Below are 26,160 nucleotides of genomic sequence, written 5' to 3'. Positions count from 1 at the left end.
GCTGTCTGTTCCCAAATGTGCTGGCAAGTGCGTAATTTCCTAACCTGCATATTAAAAAAATCCCTACAACATTTTAAAATCTCGAGAGCAGCTTGTAACCTCGGCCTGCTGTTGTAAGGAATCTGCCTTGACCTCCCTGCTCTGCCTGGAGCTCACACGCTGTTTGCTGTCTAGTGGGTGCACATGTGTTCCCGGGGACGCTGCAATGGCTGCTCCATGCCGCTCATTATTGCTGCATTCATATTTCAAGGCTTTTGCTTTCTGCGAAGCCCAGGGGAGCATCAGGAGTCTCCTGGGGATTTGCCAAGGGCAGTGAAGCAGGCTGTTGTGTGCAAGAGTCTTCCCAAGTATTTGCCTGCGGGTGCGGGAGGCCGAGGCGGGCTGTGGCAGCGCACGGCGGCTGGCCTGGGCCCGGGGCTGGCCCGGCGAGGGGCCGCAGGAGGGGGCAGGGCAGCGCCGGCAGGTGATGGCGCTGGCTCTGCTCCTCGCCCGGCTCCGCAGGGCACCCGTCCCAGGCCCTCAGGTGAGAGGGCGCGGGGTGCCGAGCCCCAGCCCTCTCCCTCCCGTGGGCTGCTAGCAGATCCCACCGAAGCCTTCCTCCCGCTTTTCCTCAGAGTAACTCGTAAGCATCACCACGTAGTAAGTACCAGCTGTAGAACTCCGATGTATGTTTCTTATGTGGGGGGGCGGCTCCTCCGCTCCCCTCCTGCAGAAGCCGGCCGGCTCAGGCGAGCGGCGTATCCCGGTGCGCAGCAGCCCCCTGGTCACTCCCGGGCCGAAATGGCCTCTAACAGGCGCCCGGCCTCCTCCGGAGCGGCCTCCCCCAAGGGACGCGCGACCTCCCTCCTCCGCAGCCTCTCCCGCTGGTAACGGAGCCGTGGGCGGCTCTCCGGGCCCTGCCCTGCGGAAACTCCCCTCCACGTTTATTTAAAATACAAGTAAGTGTCGCCGCTCCTGGCGCGGGGGCAGCCGCGCTGAGGAGAGGCAAGGCGGCGGGGAGCGGCGAGGCGGTGGGGCCGGGCGGCGGAGCGAGGGGGCCGGGCCTGCCTCTCTTCCTGCCGCGCCGCCGCAGCCCACAGGGTAAGAGGGAGGGGGCTCCTCTAGGCCGCGCGGAAGCCGCGGCCTCGCATAGCGAGCGGGCGGCGCGGGGAGACGCCTCGGCCGGCAGCGGCTCTGCGAGCGGCCGGGGTGGCTGGGAGCCGGCTGGGCCGCGCTGGGGAGCGGGGGGAGAGCGGGTTTTCCCGGGGCGCTGTGGCCCGGCGGGTATGTGCGGGCCAGGCGGCTGAGAGGGCCGGCCCGAGGCGTCTGGGCCGCCAGCCTTCCCCCGGTGTGGGGCGTGTGGGGGGCCCAGCGCCGCAGCAGCCTTGAATCGAGTTCAGGCCAATGGGGAGTGGAAATAACTACAAAGAAGAAAAAGCAGGTGATGGTGTGTGTCCTTGTCATGCTTTGGGTGGTAGGCTTGTGGAGGGATTTGTTGGTGTGAGCTGTAGTGAAGAGGCCGTGCTGACAGTTGGTATTTACAAATGAAATAAAACGGGTTTAGGACACAGTGGTCTCCTGTGTTTACCTCAGTTTTCCTCTTCCCAGCACGTGTTGTGAGAAAGGCCTAGATTAAAGCCAAAAATATGTCTGCATAAAGGAAAGTGAAACTAAATATGCTTATTGAGAGGCAGGTGAATTGGGGAAATGCAAGATGAAACTTCCCCTTGTGTGTCTATGACCACGGGCCTCTCCTTGGAGGGCAGATGGTTGGGAGAGGAGACAGCCAAGGTCATGGGGCTTTGGCCTGAAATGCTATGTGGATTCAAGGGGAAGAGTAATGTGTTGAATTTAGCTGTTCTTTGTCTTGTTTGCTTCCAAAGTTTCTTAACTCTTTCAATTTTAATCCAGTATTTTTTCACACTGAGCTGTTTTTGTAGCACCTAAGTTCATTGTATTTTGCTTCAGAGGGAATGGGATGGTTAAAATGATAACGCTGAGGGATTTCCTGTCTCTCGTGGTAATTTTGATTAAATTATTTTGCTTGAATGAACATCTTAGTTTTGAATAGATTACTGGCTGATTTCTGGTTAGCAAACTTTGCCTTGTGTGCTTTGTGCTGTGCACTGGAGCAGATGGCAGCAAACTTGTCAGCTTTGCGTGCAGTGTGCTTGTGTTAGTCTGCCTTTACCCACTGAAAGCACAACACTTTGTGCTATTTCCTTTTTTATAAAAGCTTTGCCTATTTATATACATGTATAATTGGAGTGACGCTGCTTCTTTTCACGTGCTATTCTCCAGGTTGTGAATCAATTCAAGAATGAACAAATGTAAGAGGCCTTATGTTGACAAGGCTCCAAACCTTGAAAAGTTCAGTCCTGAAATTCTTTCTGAAATTGAGGCGCTCTTTGCAAAGAAGTTTACTTACACTAAGCCAGTGAATAATGAATGGCAGCTACCGGATCCCAGTGATGCTTTTACATGCGATCATGAGGAATTGAACTCACTCCTGGCTCTGAAGGACTCTATGAATGAAGTGAAGAATCAACTGAGTGATAAGAACCTGGATGAATGGCATCAGCACACCTCATTTACCAATAAAGCGGGGAAAATAATTCCTCATGTCAAGAAATCTGTGAATGCTGAGCTGTGTACCCAGGCATGGTGCAAATTTCATGAGATCCTGTGCAGCTTTCCTATTCTCCCTGAAGAAGCTCTTCAGGATGGAGAGCTGAATTCTGTCCACCTCTGTGAAGCACCTGGAGCTTTTATAGCCAGCCTCAATCACTACTTGAAATCCCACCATGTCCCTTGCGACTGGAATTGGGTAGCCAACACTCTAAACCCATATCATGAAGCAAATGACACCCTTATGATGATCATGGATGACCGCCTTATAGCAAATACATTGCCTTGGTGGTACTTTGGCCCAGATAACACCGGTGATGTAACGACATTGAAACATCTAACAGGACTTCAGAACTTTGTAGGTAATATGGCCACAGTTCACTTAGTAACTGCTGATGGCAGCTTTGATTGCCAGGGAAATCCAGGTGAACAGGAGGCTCTTGTCTCACCCCTTCATTACTGTGAAACAGTCACTGCGTTAATGATCCTGGGCACTGGAGGATCCTTTGTTTTGAAGATGTTCACGCTGTTTGAACACTGTTCTACCAATCTGCTCTTTCTGCTGAACTGCTCTTTTGAGGAGGTCCATGTCTTTAAGCCAGCCACTAGCAAAGCTGGAAACTCCGAGGCCTATGTGATTTGTCTTCGCTATGTGGGCAGAGAAAGTATTCATCCGCTGCTTTCTAAGATGATACAGAACTTTGGAACAGAAATGGTCAACAAAGCACTTTTCCCCCTGCGTATGCTACCAGAATCTTTTCTTAAAATACATGAAGAGTGTTGCATTTTCTTCCACAAGTGCCAGGTAGAGACTATCTCTGAGAACATCCATCTATTTGAGCACTTGGAAGAAGCAGAGCAGACGAAACTGAACACGTTAAGAGATTGTGCAGTAGAGTTCTTCATGCAAAGATTTCACATGAAACCCATTGCCAGAAACAACTGGCTTGTCAAGAAATCTCAGACTGGTTGTAGCACGAATGCAAAATGGTTTGGGCAAAGAAACAAGTATTTTAGTACATACAATGAAAGGAAGATGCTTGAAACCCTTACGTGGAATGATAAAGTGGCAAAGGGCTATTTTAATCACTGGGCTGAAGAACATAGTTTAAATAACGCTGGTAAAATGTGCATCTTGGAAGGATCATCTTCTAATCTTGAGTGTAGCTTGTGGTACGTTTTGGAAGGAAAAAGGCTGCCGGTGGTAAAATGTTCTCTATTTTGTGATGGCCAAGTCCTGGAAAATCTTAATGAAGCTATGAACGAATTGGTGGGGGGGAGGCTGAAAAGCAGACATATGCTGCAGACTTGTCACTCGTGTGAACCTCTTCCTGGGGAACTGATCCTGGCAGAAGTGTATGATCTCTCCAGGTGTTATCAGGAAGTCCTAAATGAAAGATGTAGTGAGAAATTCAAGTGCCTTGTGGTAGACTTTACATCCCTCTGTGATACTGAAAGCCAACCTGGTATGGAAATAAGCCTCCTGGACTCGGCCACACTGCTGACTTTCAGCTTCTCTTTGCTTTATGATGGAGAACCAAAGTACCAGCAGCAGCTTTTGGAGTGTGTCCTGTGTTCGTTGAATCATCTTACAATGGGAGATGCATTGATTTTGCCTGTTCTCTCTTGTTTCACACGCTTCACAGCCAGCCTGGTCTTTATACTGCACTGTTGTTTCAGATGCATCACATTTGCTTGTCCAACCTCCTGTGAACCTCTAAGAACTAGTGCAGCTTTGCTGTGCGTTGGTTACAGAGGTGTCCCAAATCCAGTTGTTGAGTATCTGCAGCATCTGAATAAACTAATAAGCTCTTTACTAGACACAGACTCTCCGCAGCAGGTTTTGCAGTTTGTGCCTATGGAGGTTCTCCTCCAGGGCAAGTTGTTGGAGTTCTTGTGGGATTTAAACACAGCCATTGCAAAGAGACAACTCCACTTGATTGTGCAAGCTAAGCAGCAGCAAATGACTAGCAATATTTCACTTAAAGCATAGACTTGAGCAAGTTGCCACTGCTAGACCCTGCTTCACAGGCAGGTAGAAGGTGTTAAAAACATTATTAATGGGAAGGTAATGTTACTGTAAAACCCTGGTGTGACATTGCTAGTGTTGGGAGGGTGTTTTGACCTGCCAGTCCCATTTAGACCATATTGACCTGCGGCACATAAACCTGAGGCTTAATCTCAGGCTTGGGAGACTTTGGGGGGGGGGGGGGGGGGGGCAGTGACTGAAGTGGAGAAACTGCTCCTCTGTCACAGCTCTCCCTGAGCAAATTTCTTTGTGTACCACCTAGGTCAGAACCATGGTCTTCCAGTGAGAAGACCGGATTTAGACCTGTTGTGTCAAGCCAGGTGATGGGGAACCCTCTTTGTGTGACATTAGCCCTCTTCTGTGGAGCAAAATATAGGAGTTCTGACACACCTATATACTTTTCCAGGGTTTGTAGAAGCTGAAACATGAAGTTTGGGTCAGTGGTGTTCAAGCCTGATGTAAGGCTCAAGGGATGAGGGTCTTGTAAGCAGACAGCTCTCTTTTAAAGGCTGGGTTAAAAATGGCTGCCTGTAAGTAGTAGCAGAGGTGTCCTGTGAATGGTGCTCTTTGCTTTTAATTTCATTTAAACAAAGAGCAGCAAACTGTGTATGGTTTTTGACAGGTGATTGCGTGGCTTTGTCTCCCCATTGATGAACAGGCTGTTATAATGTTATTTTTATGTGGCTTATGGGTCCTCCTTAAAATAATTGGAGACTCCTGAGTGAAAGTGAAGACTTGCATCTGTATGGCAGCAGCTATTAATGAGGAACTACAAATCTTTTCTCAGATGAAAAACATGATCATGCACAAATTTGTGTATCAAGAAGTGCTCTGTGTGCCGCTGGAGGAGCTTTAAGCTGAAGAAATGTGACTTTCTTTGGGAAAGTGAATAAAATTTCAGTTTGCTACCCTGAAGGATAAAAAAGATTAAATTGGTACTGTTCCTTTAAGGGAGTCAGATTTTATTTTCCATATTGCTCCTTTGTGAGCTAAATTTTGAGGCCTAACTTGTGTAGGTGAACATTTAGTTTTAAGCCTGTAGTATATGTGGAAAAACCTGCTCAGAAGGAGAAAACATGTTTAAAGGGAGAATGACTTTGCTGTTGATATGTGCAAGATCTCATAGAAAAAGGTGGAAAGAGTGGAGTTAGTAAGAAGGTAAATGTAGTCTGCTGATGAATTACCAGTCACCTGCTGGAGGCACTTCTAATTAGATAATGTGGGAGCTTGAAGGGTAATTGATTACTGGTGAGGGATTAAAAGCACTGCTGAAAAACTGTTTCGTCTGGAGATGCTGCACATTTAATAGGCTTCTTTGCCACATTGTTCAGGGCACAGTTCAATGTGTTTTAACAGTTCATTTTTTTTATTTAACTTGATAGATGAATCAGGTGGTGGCTCAGGGCTGACTAATGCATAACGTTTTCTAAAAATCTTGCTTTTTACACTTGCACATAAATAGAAGCAGCCTAAACAAAGACTTCTGGGATTGGTCATTGTCCATGTAATTTATTTAAATGCACTTGCTCTTTTTGCTGTGAGCTGAGTCATGCTTCCTTCTTCAGACCAGGAAGGAAGGGAACAGAGGCTACAGACTTGGGAGAGAGATGCAGTAAGAGCTTCTCTAAATCATTTTTTGAACCTGTGAAGTCAAGAGTGCAAGCAGGGCCACAGATGTATTTTACTGAAGAATAAAAAAGAAATGCTGAAAAACAAAATAAGGAAGGGGGGAAGTATTGTAGAAGAATGGATGATAACAGTATCAAAAATCACCTGTGAAAGCTGCCTTTATCTGAAACAAAAAGCAGGATAAAGATATTGTCCACCAAAGACACCTCTGTGTTTCTGCCACTATTTCAGAGGTGATTAATCGTTCTGAAACTCCCACTGAGCTGAAGCATTTGAAAAGAGGTCTCTGAAAGCAGGGGTGAATGAGGTAATTAAGGGCATGGATGTACTTACACTGTGATACTCTGCCATACAGGCCTGAGTAGCCAGAAGCATCTCATCTAGTAGGTACTTAAATAACTTGTTTTTGTCTACTAACATTAGTCTCGTATTTTTAAGTTATTATCTTGTATGTAAAGTAAAATCCTGAGGTGACTGACAGACCGTGAGAGAAAATGCGTTTATTTTTTCAAGCATTCCTTGGTCTGTTCTGTGTGTCTGACAAACTGTGCAGCTTCCTTGAGATTCCTCCCATCCTGTTGTTCCCCGTATCATCAGCCAGGTGCCCTTTTTTCATGAACTTTTAGAATAAATATTTCAGATGGTCACAGATCTTTGGGGGGAGTTAGGACTGTGTACTTCAGTATGCTCTAGACTGAGCTGGTGGGGAAATGCAATCCATCTGTTTGGAAGGACACCCCAAAACTGTGTGCAAGCCCTTCTGTGGAAAGCCAGGTCTCTAAATGGAAGGAAATCCAATGTCCTGTGGATCCCGATGCCCAATTTGCTCTGGAGCTTTTTTTGTTGGCAGACTTGGGGAGATGACAGGAGAAATGCCTTAATGGCAGCTGCTCCTTGTGTTAAAAAGGATGGATGTGATTTAGAGAGTCTTTTTATTATTATTGTCTTAATGGCAGGAGTTTCAAAGTTAGGAATGGCACTTGTCTTTAATTGTGAGAATCTAACATTGTTCTAGTTGCCTTTAGACCAAAGATTTCTGTGAGAAGTGACAATTTCTGGTGAGACTTTCGGAATATGTAAGAATGCATGGGAAGAATGTATGAACCATTGTGGAGGGGGTCTGATGACTCCTGCCTTAGTCGTGGCTGTCAAGTTTTGGCCAATTTGATTTTATGTTTAGGTGACACCCAATTAAGTGTCTCAGTATCCTGTCTGCTTGAAGATGAACTGGGTATTGGTTTTCATCATTAGGAGCTTAAGGTTTCACAGAGGGGGAATTAGAGGGGGTGGAGAGAATAAGTTGGTTATCCTGTGATTGAGATTCATGCAAACTTGAGGTGAAAGTTTTGTAGCCCTGCTATCACAGGTTTCCAATGAAGGACCAATATTTAGGCCCAATGATTAGCTATGAGCTACATTATTTTACTGAAACTTCTTGGATTATTTTTTTTTTTTAAAGTCAGCATAACATTTTGAAATCAGTTGCATGAGGGTTGAATGAATTGGGTATTCCATTAAGTGAAAATGCTGTTGTGTTTTTTTTTAAAGTTGAGTTCCTTTAAAGTTAAGAGAAGTGCTGCTTATTTTTACTAATTTTATGTTGTATTTAGAATAATTTGGATGTGCACAAACTATATGTTCTTGCCGCTGACTTGCCAATGTAATTTCTACAAAACATAATGAGATTTATATTATGGAATCTGGTAGTCTATTAAAATGGTACTAAGTGATGTCTATTCATCTTAATTAAACCAGATGTATTAAATTACTAGTTGTAAAAGTAGAATATGTAGCAGAATTGTATTCTATTAGGAAACTTGGCATTTAATGGGAGGGGATTAAGATTGCTTATGTAGAAAGTAGGAGAAAAGAAAAACACCATTCAATTTCTGACCACTGAGCTGGGTGCTTTAGGATGAAGAATAACATCAAATCCTTGATTCACTGGAAGCAAGGGTTGGCCAGTAAGCTGAAGCCTCAGAGCCGCCTGTTACCATCCCTACAAACTGACTTTTGACATCCTTTTAAATTTCAGTCTATTTAATTCTTAGTAGTGAAATGGGGGAAATCCTGTGTAACTTGTTTTACCATTTTGGGTGGTATGAAATGGTGTTTACTTGTCCCCATTTCTCATTTTTAAACAAGAGCCTCTAAATTTCACCTCATAGTCTTTGAGAATCAGTCTCTCTTCTTAGCACCTTAGTGGATGAAATCTGAGATGAAAATTTCCTTGCTGAAGTCGAGTAATGGTTTCTCCATGTCATTTTTGCAAATATTTTCATGAATGCCATGCTGATATCCTTAGTTCCGGTTCTTGGTGTGGTTCAGTCACTTGACAAAGATCAAATGGAGCTGTCTATGCCAGAAGAGTTCTCAGCCTGTGGCTGCTCTTGCTTGCTTTTTAAGTGATAATTTGGATTGCCATTGAGCCCTCTCTTGTAACCCTTTATGGGTTGGAGCTGATTGCAAGTCTTAAGAATGAAATTTGCTAAAAGAATTAGCCAATGGCTGTAGACGCTTAGGCTTATAACAAGCAGAACCTTTAGGGGACATTTAAATGCGGGAAACTTTTCCAGGAGAGGCTCAGAACTTGCAGCTGATGGGATTTGCTAGCCTTTCCTTGCTAAAAATTCTTTAAAAAAGACTTTGAGGCATAACCACCTAAACAAACAGTTCAGCAGTTGTGTGTGCCTTGTGCATGTTCATGCTTGCATGTGTGGTAACCCCCAGGGTTGTACAGCCGTGAAGGTTTTTTTGTTTTGTAACTGATTCATGTGTGCTTTTGTTTTTAAGGTTGTTTGTGTTTTTCTAAGTAGATGAAAGTATCTTGTTTTACATGGCTATTGCTTCTTTTCATTTGGTCTGCAAGTGAGTGTTAAAAGATCTTTTTTTAAAAAGAAAGGAAAATAAATATTATTTGGAGAAAATAAAGTATTTTGTTTTAGGTTTTAAATGTCGCTATTATGTGTTTCTTTGCCAAACATGGAACAAAACAATGAAGTGCAGTAGGGAGAAATCCGGGGCGGTTTAATGTTTCACTGGTTTTGAGCTGCAGTTTCCTCATACTGCCATTTGCATCCATCCTTAATGAGCAAAGGATGCAGGGGCATTGGAGCGGCCTGCAACGGTGAGGGTGGTGTTTGATTCTCACATTCTTTAACTGCCTTTACCTTTGCAGGTTACCAGCTCAAAGAGAGACTCCAGTTGTAGATGTGGTCAAAGCAGTGCATAGGAGGCCTGCACAGTGATCCCTTGGCCTTGTCACTAAGCCTAACAATCTATGTCTCCTTGTGTGGTTGCTGTAACCTACTTTAACAGCAGGGATTTTGTCCTAAGGATCTTCAGTTTCTCCTGCTGTGACAGCCACTCTAGTAGTACAAGGCTGTTATATGCTGTACTTGTGTCTGCGAAGTCTATTATTAATCCTTATCCAAATGTTTTCATTCTAAGTGCTTGCCTTCACTGAATGGTATTATTAAGAAAAAGCTGTGTGCCTTATTCCTCAGGGCTGGCTCTGCTGTACTGACAAGGGTTCCAGCTGATTGTCTTTGGTTTGGCTAGCCGATTTGTCTTGAGACTGCTTGCTAACCAATTTTGATTGCAGTTATTAATGCTAACAGTTTTTTATTGCTTTTCTCTTTGCAAGTGAACTCAAAATTGGCTGGGGAAGATAATGCTGTGTCCTAGAGGTGTGACGTAAGAAATCTATACTATTCTGACACCTTAATTTCTAGGTAGTAGATGTTTGTTGAGGAAGTGTTTAAACTAGAAGTGGCATTGAATATATGCTGAAATACAGGGCAGTGTTGTTTTGCTTGACTTTAGTGAAGTTCTAGGCTGTAAGCAATACCTGTCAACGTCAAAATGTAGTTCAAGACTTTGGAAGTGAATAGTCTTTGAAATGGGGACTGGGTTGGCAGAGCCCAATAGAAGGACTGTCAGATTTGTTTTGGCGGAAATATTATTTAATATGGTTTTACTGAATTATAGGGAAATGTGAATGCTCAGAACTGTATTTGAACTTAAAGCAGTTCTATGAAATATTTGCATTCCCTATATAACAGTATAAAAACAGTGCCTAAACCCACATGAAATGGCAGATTGTAAAGTAAAGGGAAAATGTGGATGTCTTAATTTTGCTGCTAGAGACCTTAAAAACTGCATATGTGATTTCTTCAGTCCTTTAAGTCAATTGATACGCTACATTACGTTGATTATATATCCTATTTGAATTTTGATAGATCTTAATATGCTGGCGTGCCTGCCAGTTTTTGAATTGAAATAGTGTTGCAAGCTAAGCCAAATCACTAAGGACAAAGCAAATTGGAGCTCTCCCTGGCTGATTAGATCTTTAGCAAATTCTTTCTGTGGTCAGGTCCTCAGTGTCCCCCAGTGAGACTGGGGATATGACGTTTTACCTGTGATACAACTCATACTGAACTAGGGCACCATGGTTAGTGGCCCCTTTTATTAAAACAATAATATGAAATTGTTTTTTTAAATAGTGTTTTTCCTCCATAGGAAACGTGAACACATTTATTAAAATGCATGTTCACAGTACTTTACTAAATGAAGATGATTGCCACTTGTTAAAAAGATTGATTTATCTAAATTGGGGAATAGCAGGGAGAAGTGACTGTCACTTGGAGAATTGATTTGTCTAGATTGGCAGATAGCAGGGAGAAAGCAAATCAATATTCAAATCTTTTTTGTTGCCAGAGCTGGAGATCATTATCTGTATAGCTAAGAGATGAATGGACGAATGCTGCCAGATATAAATGAAAGCTCATGCGGAGTACCCCTAGGTCCTAAGCTGTCGGGTATCTTGTGCCTCAAAACAATGACCCAGTAGCCAGTTGGTAATAAAACCTCAATTAAGACTAAGGAGTGAAGGGACTGTGGTGAAGTGCCTTAATTTAAGTCTCTAGAGAGTTAAGGTGATTAAAAGACTTGCTTTGTAATCGGTTGACTGCCCCAGGTTGATGGCAGAGCACAAATCTACACCATGGAGTTGAAACGTAATGAAATCTGTCCTGGAGTCACAATTAAACTCAACTCCAAGGTGGCTGCTGAATAGCTACATGTTCCCTCAAATAATGATGCTGTCTGGCAGATGAGAGTGCGGCTGTGGGGCAGGACTGCTGCTGCCTGGGACGTCTGAATTGTGGGAGCTGTCTGAGCAGCTGGGGCTCCCTGCTTTCGTTACTGCCACGATGCTGATGGTACCCAGCTATGCAGCTTGAGTAAACCATGCCACAGGCTGTGCAGATGGTATATAGAGCCCTGTGTGGAGTAGATCAGTAGCACAGGTTGTGTTTGGGATTAGTGTGCCTAGGACTGGGATGGCTATAGGATTCCCAGCTGGTAGAAATGGTGACGTTCAGCAGTGGAGGCTTGCTGTCACACCTGAGAAACACACAGCAGCCCTGTGTCTCTGAGAACTGGCACTGAGGGTTAGCACAAACTGAAGGGGACCTGGATCCAACTAACATTTTGGGAGTGAGAGGAGAGCTAGTTCAAAAACTGACCTCTGCTCTGTGGGAACACTGGAAAGGCTAGCTGTCAACTAGGGTGAGCTTGTACTTTGCGTGGAAATACTGAACTAGACTGGGTGTTTAATAACAGTCAGTGCTATGGCCTTAGCTATATATCACAAAGTAATTGATTTTAGGGTGTTAATGAAATTTAGATTTAGAGAGAAGTACAGCTATGCCTAAGATGCACAGTTAACAGCACTGGCACTGAATAAAACCTAAATTGGCTTTGTTTCCGTTATGAAGGAGAGTAGTATAAGCCCATAAATTAATAGTCAAGTGGTTTGGCTTTTAATTATGGGACTGCTTTTGTGAATGTTCTGTACTTAAATATGTCTTTCAGACTTGGAAAACTGTTTAAAGCTCTGGATATTGTCCAACTTTAAATTCTCTCACCTTCCACATGAAGTGAGTATCACAGCTCTCGGAAAACAGACCAGATTCTAACTGTACTTGCTCAGATTTCTGGGGGGGGTCGATAGGAAGCAGATTAGCCTCAAATGTGAAATGCAGTCTGACTGGTGTCTTAGTGGGTCCTCCTGTCTTAGAGGGGTCAGACAGGACAGCCATTGCTCCTTGGGCTGGGTGCTGGGTTTGCTAAAGTGGGACTGGAACAGAAGTTACAGGCCTCTTCTGAGTCCTCTAGTGTCATCCTGAATAAAAACTGTGACAAGTTTAAGGGACATCAGAACACATTTGGGTCTAAGCACATGTAGTGGCTGAGAATACCTATTAGTTTCAGTAACTGACTTGGCTTGTCATGTCATTGTTTGCCGTTTTGAAGTGACCTGAACTGTTTCCTGAAGGAAACAGTGACAGCAGGAGTCTCAGGAGCTGGAGTGGAAGTAATGAAGTGGTAATTAGCAATTAATAAAATGTGGCGGATCTTACAATTTTAATAACTGCTGCACTGGCCTAGAGGTCTGGTGCTGGAGTGAAGTAGTCCCTTGGAAATCTCCAACTCTGAAGCTTAATTATGATTTCCTTTAGACGCTATCTGCTCTTAGAGCCAACTTGTATATTTATTTTTTCCCCTGAAGGTAGATGAGGCTTTAAGGGCTCTGCTTCTGTGCTTTTTCAGGGCAGAGATTAAATGGAAGCTAGGATTAAGATAAGGGGACTGAGATGGCCTCCATGACTGATGTATCATGCAGAGACTGGGAGGGCATGGTTCTGTTAAAATAGCCAGCTGGGTCTTGGAAAAGTGTTTGGATATAGGAGGAGCTGGGTAAAAATGTGGACAGAGCCTGCTCTGTATTTTGCCCAGGGTTTTTGTCTTGTTTCCAGTGGGAGTACAAACAGAGACTGTGCTGTCTGTCTGCTCTTCTTTTCGCCTTCCTTCTTCGAGCTTTTCTGAGCCATGTCTGGCAGATGTCAAGTTCTTACAGACACTATGATAATGAAAGGCAAGGATTGCTAAGTAACCCTCCTGACCTGAAGTTACCACTGGGTTACTAACAGCAGGCAAACCCTGGAGTCGGAGACCAGTGACTGTCTCCTGAGGAACAAGGATGCCTGTAGCGGTGGTGATGCGCGGTGGCGAAGCTGCTTGCTCCTGGGATCTGTGGTATTGCTTTGCTTTACCAGTCACGTGCTGTTTTATGCCTTGCTGGGTGCTGTAAGGTCAGCTCAGGTCAGAAGCCATCACCACTTCTTGCCTTCCTAAAGATGAGCCTGAAAAATAGTCAGATGACGAAAACCAATAGCCAAACATCACCTGCCTTCCCCTCAGCCCCTCCCCGACGTTAATCATCGATGGCAGGACCTGACAGCGAGTCAGGTTAGGCTGAATTCTGGTTTTTGTTTTCAGCTATAGGAATGCCCTATGGACTCTAACAGAGCAAAACACCTTTCAAGCAGCAAAGGTGATAAAATGGGACATGGGAATTTTGGAAGATGTAAGTGCGACTTTAGATGTCACTTTTTTCCACTGAAGGGTTGTATTAAGGATTCAAGTTTGTCTTGTGTACATCGGTTTTAATTAATAGAGCAGATGCACCAACAATGCATCTGGAAATGAAATGCAGGAGAAAAGAAGAGGCAGCTGGTCCTAGTGGATGTAAATATTTGCTTTTTGGGAAGTGAAGCTCTGCAGAAACTTCAGGGACTCTTAATTCAAATTCAGAAGCCTTTTTATTTTGCCTGTGGAGATATATGGAGCAGAAGAAATTAACCATAATGCTTTGCTTGGTTCTAGTGCATGTGATGTAAGAAGCGTAAGTTTTTGGAGTAGGGCCAACCCATGAATATCTTGGTTCCTGCTGAGATATTAAGGCCTGGCCTCTGTTAGTGCAAGATGCATTGATGTCAGAGGAGCTGACTCTATATCAAGAAGCCTTCCCAAGTGTCTGCAGTATGGTCTTGGGTTATGAGCATGGACAAATTGATACACTAATTTTTGACCTGCTATAGCAGAGCGGGTGCAGTGATGCTACTTAACTAGGGTCTTATTGGGAAACCAAGTGGAAGAGGTATGTACGTATGAAAGCCTCTGTTGAGCAGGTGTGGCAGGCATGGATGTGGTCTCTGGTCTTCATGTGAAGCCGAGGGTTAAAAAAAAAGCAAAGCGTGAGTTAGGGCTTCACGTGTTTTGGTGGGACCCTTCACAGTTTGCTGTGTTATTTTTGAGGACTCTGCTTGAACTGCAGAAGAACAGTCTTTCTGTTTTGGGCTTTTTGTGGTGTCCCTGCCTGTCTGTGTTATCACTTGGAGAGCTTTTTGTTCTGTTTTGGTTTTTGTTATTAGTGCCTGAAACTGCTAACAAGAATTGGAAAACACAAGCCTAGAAGCACAACATACCACAACAAGTGTAGAATGTAAAAAGCAGAACAAACCAAACCCACTGTTCAAACAAGCCGTGACTGGAGAGCAATGGTGCCCATCCCCAAACTGGCAGTGCTGGAGAAGGCAGGCAAGAAGGAGGAGGGGTTGATCCCAGAGCACTATTTTCTACTTGGTGAAGCAGGCAATGGGGATGGGAAGGATTCCTCTAAGCAGGGAAGTGGTAGCGCAAATGTTAATGCTTATCGCAGGCCGTCTGAGGGTAAGACAGCCTTCCTTGCTCTGCCGTTTTGTTTGAAATAGGATGTCTGGATGCCTTGCACCCCACCTTGCATGCATCTATGATGGTCTCATATTTTGTACCTTGATGCTGAGAATGCTACATAGCAGAGGGAGCACCTCAAAATGGCAGTACAGCGCAGAGGTGAGCTGGATCTGGATGAAGGTGAAGCTCCTCTGTCCTTAAAACTTTTATGAAAGGAAGCTTGCAGGTGTCAGCGGTGCTGCTGCTGAGGGGATTGGGTTTTCCAGACCTGGGGAGCAGGTTATTCCCCTGCTTATACTGTCTTTGTGTTGTGAAAGCTTGTGTACAGTAATGCTTTGCTGTCCTTCGCTTCTGTTTCAGAGCTCTACTGTCAGTCCCTACTCTGGTTACTATTGTCATTGTCCTGTTCTCCTTCATATTTCATCCTTAATTGACCTTGGCGAGCAGCAGGCATCTGAAGGTGATGATGAAAATTTAATGGATTGGAAGAGGCAGCAGGACCACTGGCAGTGAAAGATTTGTCAGGTGTTCAGTCTTGTAGGTGATGCGGCTGAGATCTTCCAGAATGGTGATCTGTTGGAAGATGAGTCAGATTCAAGGCATCGTGAAGTTTAATTTTGCATTATAGAGGGCTTTTCCGCTCTAAACTTAAAGCAAGCAAGCAAGCAGTTGTTTCTTGGTATTCCAAAAGCAAGTGGAATCTCCTTTACTACTTCTGTCTTTTACCAGGTGTTGAATTGGCAGCTGACAACCCCAGTGGTCTTGCTTCTGTTTCTCAGTTTTCCATGTTGCGTGTGCTATCCTTCTGTATTTAGGTTGTGTGCATTTTTGAAGTGCCTGCACACATTCCTCTCTATCCTGCTGTTTCTTACAGGAAAAACTGAGTTGCAGACAGCCACACTTTCAGGATCACATCCTCGGCAGGTAACGGGATATGCCGTGGTCTGACTGTATGAGGAATTATTGCAGAACCAGAGGTTAGGGCTGGGGAGACAAAATGTTTGAACAGCGATGAAGAGAAGGATGCAAAGCCCCTTGGTTAGTGGAGTAATTATCTGTTGTTGAGGATTTCTGGAAAATAGAAGAGGTGTTATGTTTGTGTCTGACTTTTTTTATTCCCTTGCTACAGCTAGGGCCACTCTGTGTGCTGTTCCTTTCTAGTCTTGACCTTTTTTCTGGAGTTGCCCTACCTAGTTTTTGAGCTCCTTGACAATAAGGTAGTTTACGGTGAAAACTAGATGTCTTCATCCGAGGTCATACGGCTGCCATGTGCAGGCTGTGTCTGCCTGAATCAGGGGATGGAGCGCAATCCAGGCAGTAAAGCAGGGATCTGAGTGGATAATGAGAGTTCCAAATGCCTGGAGCTGCCAGGCGCCTGGGCACGTGAAGGTCTCGAGAAGGGGGACTTCTGGAGTTTGGGGCAATGAAAAATGTGCCCATGGGCTCAGTGCGGGGGCCATGGCAGGTGGGATGAGGAATGGAGAAGGGGTTTGTATAAATGCTGACCTGTATGTAGCCGCCAGCTTCTAGTGGCACCGTAAAATCTTGAGGGCTTGATCTATACCTTAGGTGACTGAAGATCAGGTAAACCTGTTGCCTGATGTTTAAATGCTGGGGTAACCTTGCTCTGTAGGGGACACAGGAAGCTTTGGAGGCAATGCTGTGACAACGGGAGTGCTGTAAAGCAACAAGAGGCAGCAGTTTGTCGAATTACACCATCAGACGTGGCCGACCTTTGTGGCGAAGGGAATCGCTGTGGCACAGGGCAGAGGGCCTGGAAATCTGTGTCCTGGGTGGCTTGTTGGGGAGACTGACACTTTGTCAAGGACTTGACATGCCTGCTTCCCAGTGAGCTTTGGAATACAGATCTCAAAGCTGGCTGTATTCAGATGGAGCTGTGCTTCAGAGCTGCGCTTCAAAACCTTGTGGAGAACGTACCCGCAGGGGGGACTGTAATTGCCATGTATTTTGACCATAATGATATGGGGGAAAGAACAGGGGCAGCTGTAAGCAATAAATGAGATGTTACGTCTGATGAGTCCCAGGTCTGATTTTTCCTGGGTGTTAGGTCTGCTGTGGAAGGCAGGGGGGAGGGAGCGGGAGCCTGGGTCTCCTCAGCTGTGTGGGTGACCCGTTTTTTTGATCCTGGCTCAGTGATGGGATGCTTGTTAGCAAGCGGGAATCGAGAAGGGAGACCTGGGCCAAGCTCTTTGCGAGCAGAGCTGTGCTGAGCTCTGTGCCTTTGCACCAAAAGATAATTTGCCTCCCAGTGCCGGAGGGCTGAGTAAATGCTCCCCGTGGAAGGGAAACAGTTTCCTCAGTCTCGCCCCAACCTTTCCTTTTTTCTTAAGGGAAGAGAGCAGATCCTAATGAAGGTGGGATCACTGGCAGAAAAAGCGAGTTGCGTGGCATTTTTTTCAAGACTCTGATTATCTATGAAATCGAAAAAGGGGAAGGTTAGGGTGACTGAGCTTTGGATTTAGCTTCCCCTGTGGCTGTGACAAGCCCATGAGCAATTGCCCATCCTACCGTACATGCCTGAGCAGCACAGCCCACTCTAGCACCTGTCAGTGAGTGTGCTGGATCAGGAGGGAGCTCCTCTTCCCCAGGTTCCCCAAGTGGAAAAAAGATGGTGTCCCATCCTCACCCTGCCTTGGAGCAGTGGCCCTTGGGAAAGGGGTGGTCTTGGTCTGTGTCTGGCCAGCAGGGTGGGATATTTACCTTGTGACACAGAGGCACCTCGAAGGCAAGGCAAAATACTAAGTACTTTTTTTGGCAAATGTTAATTCTCATTCTGATTTCATGCTGTCTGAACTGTGTGGTCGAATCCTGACTGTTCTTCCCACCTGTCCATTACAGACTCATGTTTTGATGGCTCTTGTCACAAATAGCATGGTAAAAATCTTGCTTATTTTCTCTGCCTTTTTTCCCCTTTGAGAAGTCTTCTTGACTTTTTGCAGCTGTCCTGACACTTCGCCCTATCATTACTGGAAAGCAACATGGCAATTAGAGCTGGCCACCCCCGGCAGGAGGTGTGCTCCACTGACTTTTAAGGAGTTTGCAGCTGTACTTTGTGCTCATCTCCAAAGCTTTTCTGTTCTCCCTGTGCAATGGATTTTAATGTTATGGCAGTCCGAGTACAGTAATATCTGTACAGATGCGAGAATTTCGAGGTCACAGATTGGTTTCATGAAGCCTTAATTCTTTTAATCTTCTTTGGAAGGTGTATTGCCCTACGTTTGCTCTCTTCTGCCTTCTTTCCTGTCAAAGGATAGCTGTCACCTTTACATCACCGGTGAGAGAGGTGGTTAAAGCCACCTGTCGCTCCAGTACTGATTAGATAACAGGCGTCTTTTTTTTGGAGCATTAGCCCCTAATAGTTGTAGTAGCAGAGGGTCTGCCTCCTCTGCAGGGGTGGGGGATCCAAGTGCTGCCAACCCTTGGCCGTGCCCTAGCTTCGTCAACCTGCTTGGCAAGTGGCTTTCTTCTCCAGGCTTTCCCTTGTCCCCTGCTCAGGCTCTGGAGTTGTGCAGCTGCTGCAAGCCAAGTAGCTGTGGGAATCCGGCTGGTCAAAGGCAGCAGGGCTTGATCTAATAAGGAAGGAAGATTTTTGTGGTCTAACTGCTCTTGCTGCAGTTGCTTTCATTACCATTTCAGAAGACCAACCAAATGCTAGGGTTCAGTCAGACCTGGAAGTTTGCTGTAGGTACTAAAGAAGGGGGGTTTAGAAGCCAATGCCTTATCCTATGGGCAGCCTTAATGCTGTTTCCTTGATAACTTGTAGGAGGTATTTTATTTTGGGGTTTGTGTAAGGTGGTATAAAGCAATCCCATGCAGCTGGAACCTAGAGGTAAAGCTGTTTATTTCAGGGCTTTGAAGATCTCTACTGCAGTGATAGCTGTCTTGCTGCTGCAGTGGTTGGCTTTATTTTGCTTTGGAACAACTGAAAAAAAGTGTTCCTTTCATTTCCTTTTCCCTTAGGTAAGAGAATTCCTGGAAGTCTGTTGATGGGGTTAAGGAATGGCTTCATCTCTCCCCCCCCCCCCCCCCCCCCCCCAAAATGTTCTGAGTACAGCCCCCTGAAAGCTGGGGTTTGGAAGACTGAGTGCTGACCTGACCATGCTGAGAGGACTCCTGACAGCAGGGCTGGGCTGTAGGTCCTAGAGGGAGATGCTGGATGTCTTAGTGGGCTGACTTTTTTTTTTTTTTTTGAGGGTGCTGTACTCTGTGTATCACCTGCTAGTAAGCTGTTGTCTGTTGGCAGGGCTGATGGCCCATCACTCTGTGTTCTCAGAGATGAGCCCGCAGGAGTACCTTGCTAGGCGCTTTGCTACAGAGGGCTTTGTCATCTTGACGGTATTTGACTTTTTGCAGACGATGCTTAAATCTGCCAATTGATGATATTTAACACTCTCTTCCACAAGAGCCTTCCAGCAGTGATACCTCTAAACTTCAGATTTCCCTTCAAAGAATTGTTTACCAAAAGCTTCTGTATTTCTGTCGCACTTCGCCAGATGCCACCATTGAATCTCTGCTTCTGTTGCTTTGGGCTTTTACATGTTGACTTTAATTAGGATACATGCTTTTCTGGCCAGGGGCTGGTAGGCAGCTCTCTGGTGACCAGATTCAGGAGAAAACCAGAGTGTTTACTGTACTGCTTCTTGTACTCGAAGGAGGAATCCTTTAGCCCAGGTATCTTTGGACACGTCTTTTGGAAGAGGGATACCAGGCCCCAGATTCCAGCAGTTTGTGCCAGCTTACTAATTGTTCTGTTTCTGTCCTGCTTCTGGCCCCGTAATTTGCAGAGACAAAGTGATGCTGTGTGATGCACAGAGGTTCAGGGCAGGGTTATCTGTTCCTTCAGGACAAGATCTGCTGATTCAGCTCAGTATTTTAAGCGGGCATCTCGTGCAAGATAGAGCTGAATGAATCCTCCTAGCAAGAGCTGTTAGCAAGGATGGATGAGCTGTTCATTCACAGCCACCTAAACACTGAAGGAAATTAGATTTGTATATTTAAAATTGTTTTCTTAACCAGTGTTTACACTTTTCGGGTTTCAAGGGTTAAAATACTTCTGGCGGCTTGGGTCAGTATATGGGGATGTAACAGTGCTCGAGATTAAGCAGACAAATGAGTTAAACTGCATTTAGCTCATTGCCTGGCTGTGAGTAGTTGAGCCAGCCCTGTGCTGAAGGTATCTAGAGCTTGTCTGGTGTTCACAGGGGAGCTCTGAAATTTTCTCAAGGGTGTGGTTGGTCTACAAGTGCCCGCTTTCCTGACCAGAAGGTAGGAGGCACTTTGGAAGTAGCCCCTTTGGATGGAGACCACAGACTCCTATTTTTCTGTCCTGGCCTTCAGACAGTGGTTTTCATAGTGGTCCCATCTTTCAGCTCAGGTCTGCTTTTTGTCAGGAGGCTGCAGCTTTGTTTTGCTAAGGCTGAGTGAATGAAGGCATCGTGTCCTGCAGATCTGTAGGAGAGAGATCTCTCTAGCAAGGTACAGGACAACCTTAAAAGTACAGAAAGCTAAACCTCCCATGAGTTGCTTCATGGGAGCGCAACACGGAGAGCTTTTTGTCTGGATTGCGTCCCTGCTGCTATTAGCTTCAGGATCGAGTGCTTGCAGCATTGCATCTTCTTCCCTGTCCTCAGCAGATCTTTGTTTCAGGGTTTGGCCCTGCTGTTTTGTGAGTTGTTCTAGGCTTGGTTATCAAGTGTCAGGGTAGACTCTTGTTCTTGCATGATGTTACTGCAGTGGCTGGTTGAGTCACATGTGGACGAGTCCCAAGTGCAGGCATGTGGAGGTGACAAGTCCTCGTTATTCTGCCCTGACTCCTGAAAGAAAGAAACCCCTTAAGTCTCCTGAATTTGGGCGGAAAGGAGTGATGGAAAGCAGTTGCATACTTAATTTTCACGGATTGGTGCAAGAATGATCTTTTGCTCTGTTCCCTCAACTAAAATGTTCTGCAGCTGTATGAACAGGCACGTAGCAGCTCTGGTTTTGCCTTGCTTTTTTTGCAGTGAATGCTTCTTGTATTTAATCTCCTGAGCTGTTATAAGCAATCTTCCTGCAAGCAAGAAACTTGTGAGTGGCTGAGCTGAGATTTCCAGGTTCCTAATCAGAGGAAAGGCTGTTCCAGCCAAATCTGACTTGGGCTCCTGATTGCATCCTGATAGAAAAGGTTTTTCATCCAGTGGAAAAAAACCAGAGTTGCTATTTTATCAAGTGTTAGGCATTCATTAGCTGAGCAATTCTTTGAGCTTAGTACGTGTTATAACTCTGCTTTTCTGAGCCCATGAGCTGGGTTTGCTTATGGCTGGCCTGCCTCTTGGGAACGTTACCTGCATTCTGACTTTCTCCCTTGTGGGGCTTGGGTGTTTTGGGAACCCTTTTCCTTCTTTCCTTTTCATCAAGCGCATTTACCACGTGCTCTGTCATGGGTGGTTTGGGACTCTGGCCTCTGCGGTTTGCTGGCTGAGACACTTTGGGCTTGTATAAGTGACTGTCTGTCTGAATGTCCATCTCTGACTTATATTTGTATTCAGGTGATGGGCCAGGAAGTGGAACAGACATCAGGGCTTCACAATTGACCCCCTCCTACCACTTCAGGGAACTCCAGGGGGCTTTGGGAGACCAGACCTTGCCGTTCCTGTAACATGGTAACTGTGGCTGAGGCTGGGATGTGCTCTTTCTGTGTTAATGCTACACTGACCACCTCTAGTTTTTCCAGGAAAGAGAAGAAACCCTAAAAGATGTAGCACAACATACCAAAAAAACCCAAAACAAACCAAAAGAAAAAAGAAATCAAACTCTTCCTCCTAACTTCATTACAAGAGCTAGTTCAGCAAGAACTGCTGAAGTGCTGACCTCTCCTCACTGGCAGGAGTCTGGGAGCCTGTGTCCTCACGTACTTACTGAGCAGGTCCAGGGCAGACATTAGCACTTCAGAGTGCCTTATCTGCTTGGGGCAGATCAGTCTGCACCAGTTTGCTGCAATATTTAAAGGCAAGTCATACCGACTCACCTTGCAGTAGCAACAGGGCTGAAGTAAGTACCCTTTCAAAAAATCATTGTTGCTATCACGTTTTAGGATAAAGGTGTACATGTTCGCCCCCCATGTATACTGATGACCACAGGGATGACTTTTGTACCAGCATCACCTGCCTCCCTACTGCAGGGAGCACAGAGCTGCTGGTCTGCGTGATGGTAAAACTGCTGCTTTACTTTTTGGGAGTGTGTTGGACCATCCAACCCATACTATGTCTCCTGCCTGCTAGTTAAAGATCTAGTAGTTCCTTAAAACAGTGGCACTTACTGTTCTTTCACTGACTATATGTCCTTAGTTTTGAGAACCTTGCTTCTTCCATCTTAATATTCAGCTTCTCTGACAGGTATGTAACCAGGGGCTTCTCTGCCTGCTGTTCCCCAGCAGCACCCCATGTACAGAGAAACGTGCTAGTGTTTATGGCATGGCCTGGGTGACTGGCTGCCTTGGCGCTGTTGGCTTGCAAGGGACCATGAAGAAGAGGTGGGTGTCTTATGACATGTGCAGGACCGAAAATAACGGCTGCTAAAAAGGGTTGCTTTTATTTCCATGGGATTATTGCTCTGTTGCTCATCTTCTGGCATTTGTATGTGCAAGGCAGATAACCTCAATGTCTTTCAGCCGTACACTGGCTTTCCTTTTTGGTATGAAGTGGATGGCATTTTGGTAAGAAGGTAGTTCAACAGATGGCTGATTAAGCCAAAAAACACCCCCGAAAAGGAGACTTTTTCTTCTTTTCAAGGAGTCAAGGACTTTGAAGGCGTGTACAGCTGAGGTTAACTTCCAGAACAAGGGCTGCAGAATCACAACACACAGTATTGCTTGGAGCCTGTGCTGTAGCTGAGGGCAAATGCGTTTCTGGTGACTGTAAAAGCAGGTAAAGGCTTGTGTGACCCAGAGAAGTGGGGAACCTCCATCCTGGAGATGTAAACTGCTGGACACATCCCCACACAATCTGTTCTAACTTTGAAATTGTTAATTTATTTTTTTTTTTGGGGGGGTCAGACCAGAGGCATCCAGAGTCCTTTCCACCTGTATTTTTCTGTGGTTCTGTGCCTGATCCCAGTGACCTGTGTGGTTTGCTCTATGAGGAGTGGAAGAAAGAGAAAAAAGCATTATAAAACATGTAGAAATGGAGCAATATTCCTGTCTGCTGCGAGCTCTGCCGGGGAGCAGATGCTAGCTGCCTTTTTTCTTCTGGATGAATTTATTTTACTGCAAAGACAACTGCTGTTGCTGTGGCGTTGCCAGATGGAGCTGTACATAGACTTGGGGCAAGTGGGAATGTTGAGGGGGGCATTTGGGAGGGCAGGGAGTCCCTGCTGGTAGCAGCACTTGCCCTGCCAGGGGACCGAGCAGGGCTTTGGGAGGGGGTGCTGGGGAGTTCCTTGTATTGCTTCCCTGGATGATGACCTTAATGAGAGGAGGTTTCTTGTGGGGCATGCATCCCCAGGAGAGGCTGCACTTGGGATCTGACCTGTGTTTTCCTTTCATGCCGGGTGTTTCTAGGCCTTGAAATGCTGCTGTGGGCTCAGATGGACAGTTAAGGCAAGGAGAGATTAGCTCCCAGGGTCAGGGGTGTGTAGTAAGAGTTGGGCTCTCTCAAAACACAAACCAGCTTTGTGGGCCAAGACTAGCAGGACTAATGATGGGCATTTCTGGAGGGGTTTGCACCTTCAGAGCTCTTGGCAAGTGTCAGCCAGTTTGCCTGCTGCCCTGCAACTGCTGCTCACTGGGAAGGAGAAATCCTGCTCTCCCAAGTGAATGCTCCTCCCCAGCTGCTTTTCAGCTGACTTTGCCAGCAAGGCTAGAACAAGGGCTGCCCTTCTGTGCAGGGACTGTGGGTGGCACAGAGATGCAGCCCAGCAAGCTTGACAGCGAGGAGGTGCTGGTCTGAGCTCCCCAGGGCCCCCTCTCGAGTTCAGGGCAGGGAGGGACCAGTGCACCCACCGAGGCAGAAAAGCTTCTGAGCTGTGGAGAGGAGCAAAGCTGAGCCCAGGGACCGAAGCTGCCGTTACAGACTCCAGTGCCCTGCCTGAAGGGAAGGTTGCTGTCTGAGCTGCTGCCTGTGCTCGGGCAGGGAGGGCTTGCAAAGCAGCGAAGCAGGGAGCTGCGTTCTGTCAGCAGCTGGAGCCTTTCAGAGTCCGCCTGCAAAGCTGCCACTGCCCTTGCTGATGCAGAAGTGTTGCTCACGAGGTGGCTGCCTGACCAGTCTCATTGCTGGGCTGGTTACCCAGACCTGCCCCTTGTGGAGATGCATCACTTCTCCTTGCCGCCCAGCTGTTCCTTGTGAAGGCTCGGTGTAGCTAGCTTGGTTAATCCCAGATGTATCTTTCATGAATTGTCATTTGTAAAAGGAGTTCTCAGTGCTGGGGAGAGCAGCCAGGAAAGAAAAAGTTTCCAAAGAGGGTTGGAAATGTCTGTCTTCTAGTCCTAGGGAAATGAAACTGAAGCCATCTTCTGGTGTGCAGCCCAGCAAGTTCTTGTGAGCCTGTCTGGGAGAAATTAGCACCTAGTTAAAAAGGTGGGAGCGGCAGCCAGGGAGGAGGGTTACAAGAAGGCATCTGCCTTGAGGCTGTGCTAAAGAGAAACTGTAGGTCCTTGTTTCTCAGCAGTTCAGCTGAGGGCTGCCTCTAGGAAGAAGGTCCTGGTGCCAGGGCATAATTGTCCTTGGCCTGTTCTTTTTGTCTTTAGTGACAGAGGGTGCCGAGGGCTGAAGGTACCGGCTGGATGCTCAGTGCCCTTCCATTTCCCTCTGCAAGGGTTTTGGGTGGGTGAGAGAGGCAGCAGCTGTGACCCGGCTGCAGATGTGCTGGGCACGTCAGCCCGCAGAAAACGTGGAGTTTGACACCTTGTGCCTCCTATGGGACAAGAGCCTGCTTGTAAGCAGTTGCTGGAGAAAAGCTGGTGCATAATCAACTTCTACCTTAATTGTCCTGTGCAGTATCATCTGCATCTGGGTTCTATCCGCAGAGCTGAGATGCTGGTTTTGCTGCCTTTCAGGACTGCTACAGGTGCCTGTTTTCAAGACCCGTTGGTCTAGCCAGCATGCTGTAAGGGTGCGGGTAACAAGGTTTGTCAGTAATGCTTCTTGTGCCTATCTTTGACCAGACTAGCTTGGTATCATTTTCTACTAAGAAAGCTTACTCTGTATGCTGCTCAAAATACTGGGCTGCTCAGGCATTAGAGAGAGGAGGGAGAAGCCTCCCCATAGTATTCGCAGCACTGTTGAATGGGAGCTGTTTGCTGGCCCTTGTGACTTTGTGTTTTCCCGAGGAAGTGTTGCTGGACTTGCCTGGCGGGTAGAAAAGTTGAGTCCCTGTGAGATCAAACAGCTTGCCTGGACCCTGGCAGAGCTGTAATTAGACGAGTGCAAATTTGTGACCTTCAGTGTCATCCTTGGTCTGTCTTATGTGCTGCTTCTGGCATGGGGGGTGGGGTGGGTGGGGGCAGGGGGGGAATTATTTTTTTCTGTCTATAGGACAGAGGAAGGGGTGGTGGCTTGGTTAAGGCAGCTGGGAAGGTTTCTTCTTTGTGGCCTGGTTGCCCTGGGAGTCCACATGCTGCTTTGTAAGGGAAGGTTGCAAGGATGTCTTCCACCTTGAAAGGCAGGATGGTGGATACACATACCTTCTCTTATGCTCATGGTTATAGAACGTCACCTGGGTGTGCTGAAGCTTCCTAGAACACTTGAATACCTGAACTGCAGGCTGTGAGATTCCTGCACGCCGTGCTGGGGCCCCCGGCTTGTGTGCTGGGGCCTGGAGGCAGAGACGTGCTGGAAAGGCTTTGGGCATCGCGGCTGTTTCAGCCAGCACCCCACTCCTCACTGCTGGCAGGAGCTGGAGGGTTCCCAGGCACGGCACAGTCCTTGTGTGTTGTCTTTCCTGATTGCAGGTTAATTTCTTCCTGACCGAAGGAGCCCTTATTTACCAAAATTTCATCTGCTCCTGCTGTTTATTGCCCCCTGAAATCCTCCTCCTCTCCTGCTGTCCTTGCTGCCCTTCCAAGAGCAGCCAGTTGTGTTCGTGCTGCGGTGGGGAGAGGGATGGAGTCAGGAATGGGGTCAGCGGTTGGCAGCTGAACAGCTTCTTTTTGCGTTTCCATCTGTTCTTTCTCTTCCCTTTTAATGAGATCAGGTGCCAGAGTGCACTGGGAAGACTTTCCAGTGTGAGAGGAAGGCACACAGGGCATACTGGGGTCTTTGCTTTTGTCCTTGGCAGAGAGGCTGCTCGCATCCAGCCTGCACCATCTTGAGCTGCTCCTGTCA

General features: G+C 46.3%; 2 protein-coding genes across 5 annotated transcripts in view; both read left to right on the top strand.

Moving 5' to 3' along the window:
* Window positions 1–645: 645 nt before the first annotated feature.
* CMTR2 (cap methyltransferase 2) lies at window positions 646–16,878 on the top strand. 4 transcript variants are annotated; one of them, XM_080410966.1, is made up of 2 exons: window positions 646–938; window positions 2,281–16,878. In XM_080410966.1, the coding sequence occupies exon 2, from the start codon at window positions 2,300–2,302 to the stop codon at window positions 4,598–4,600; it is 2,301 nt and encodes a 766-aa protein (XP_080267092.1). In that variant the 5' UTR covers window positions 646–938; window positions 2,281–2,299; the 3' UTR covers window positions 4,601–16,878. The 4 variants fall into 4 exon arrangements, with proteins under 4 accessions (XP_080267092.1, XP_080267091.1, XP_080267089.1 ...); XM_080410965.1 differs by lacking the exon at window positions 646–938 and adding an exon at window positions 947–1,080; XM_080410963.1 differs by lacking the exon at window positions 646–938 and adding an exon at window positions 1,090–1,420.
* Window positions 16,879–16,989: 111 nt separating this feature from the next.
* LOC308072974 (hydrocephalus-inducing protein homolog) overlaps window positions 16,990–26,160 on the top strand; it is a 135,533-nt gene continuing 126,362 nt past the window's right edge. Inside the window, exon 1 of the mRNA XM_080410617.1 lies at window positions 16,990–21,504. The gene's annotated coding sequence lies outside the window, so the exon portion shown is untranslated. The remainder of the gene's footprint in view (window positions 21,505–26,160) is intronic.

Source organism: Falco punctatus (genome assembly GCF_963210335.1).
Source record: "Falco punctatus genome assembly, chromosome: 14".
NCBI lineage: Eukaryota > Metazoa > Chordata > Aves > Falconiformes > Falconidae > Falco > Falco punctatus.
Note: the sequence above shows the minus strand (reverse complement) of the source record. Positions and strands in the feature narration are given on the sequence as shown.

Excerpts from the sequence above, each read along its gene's own strand:
- CMTR2 (XM_080410966.1), top strand. The coding sequence starts at position 2,300 with ATGAACAAATGTAAGAGGCCTTATGTTGACAAGGCTCCAAACCTTGAA.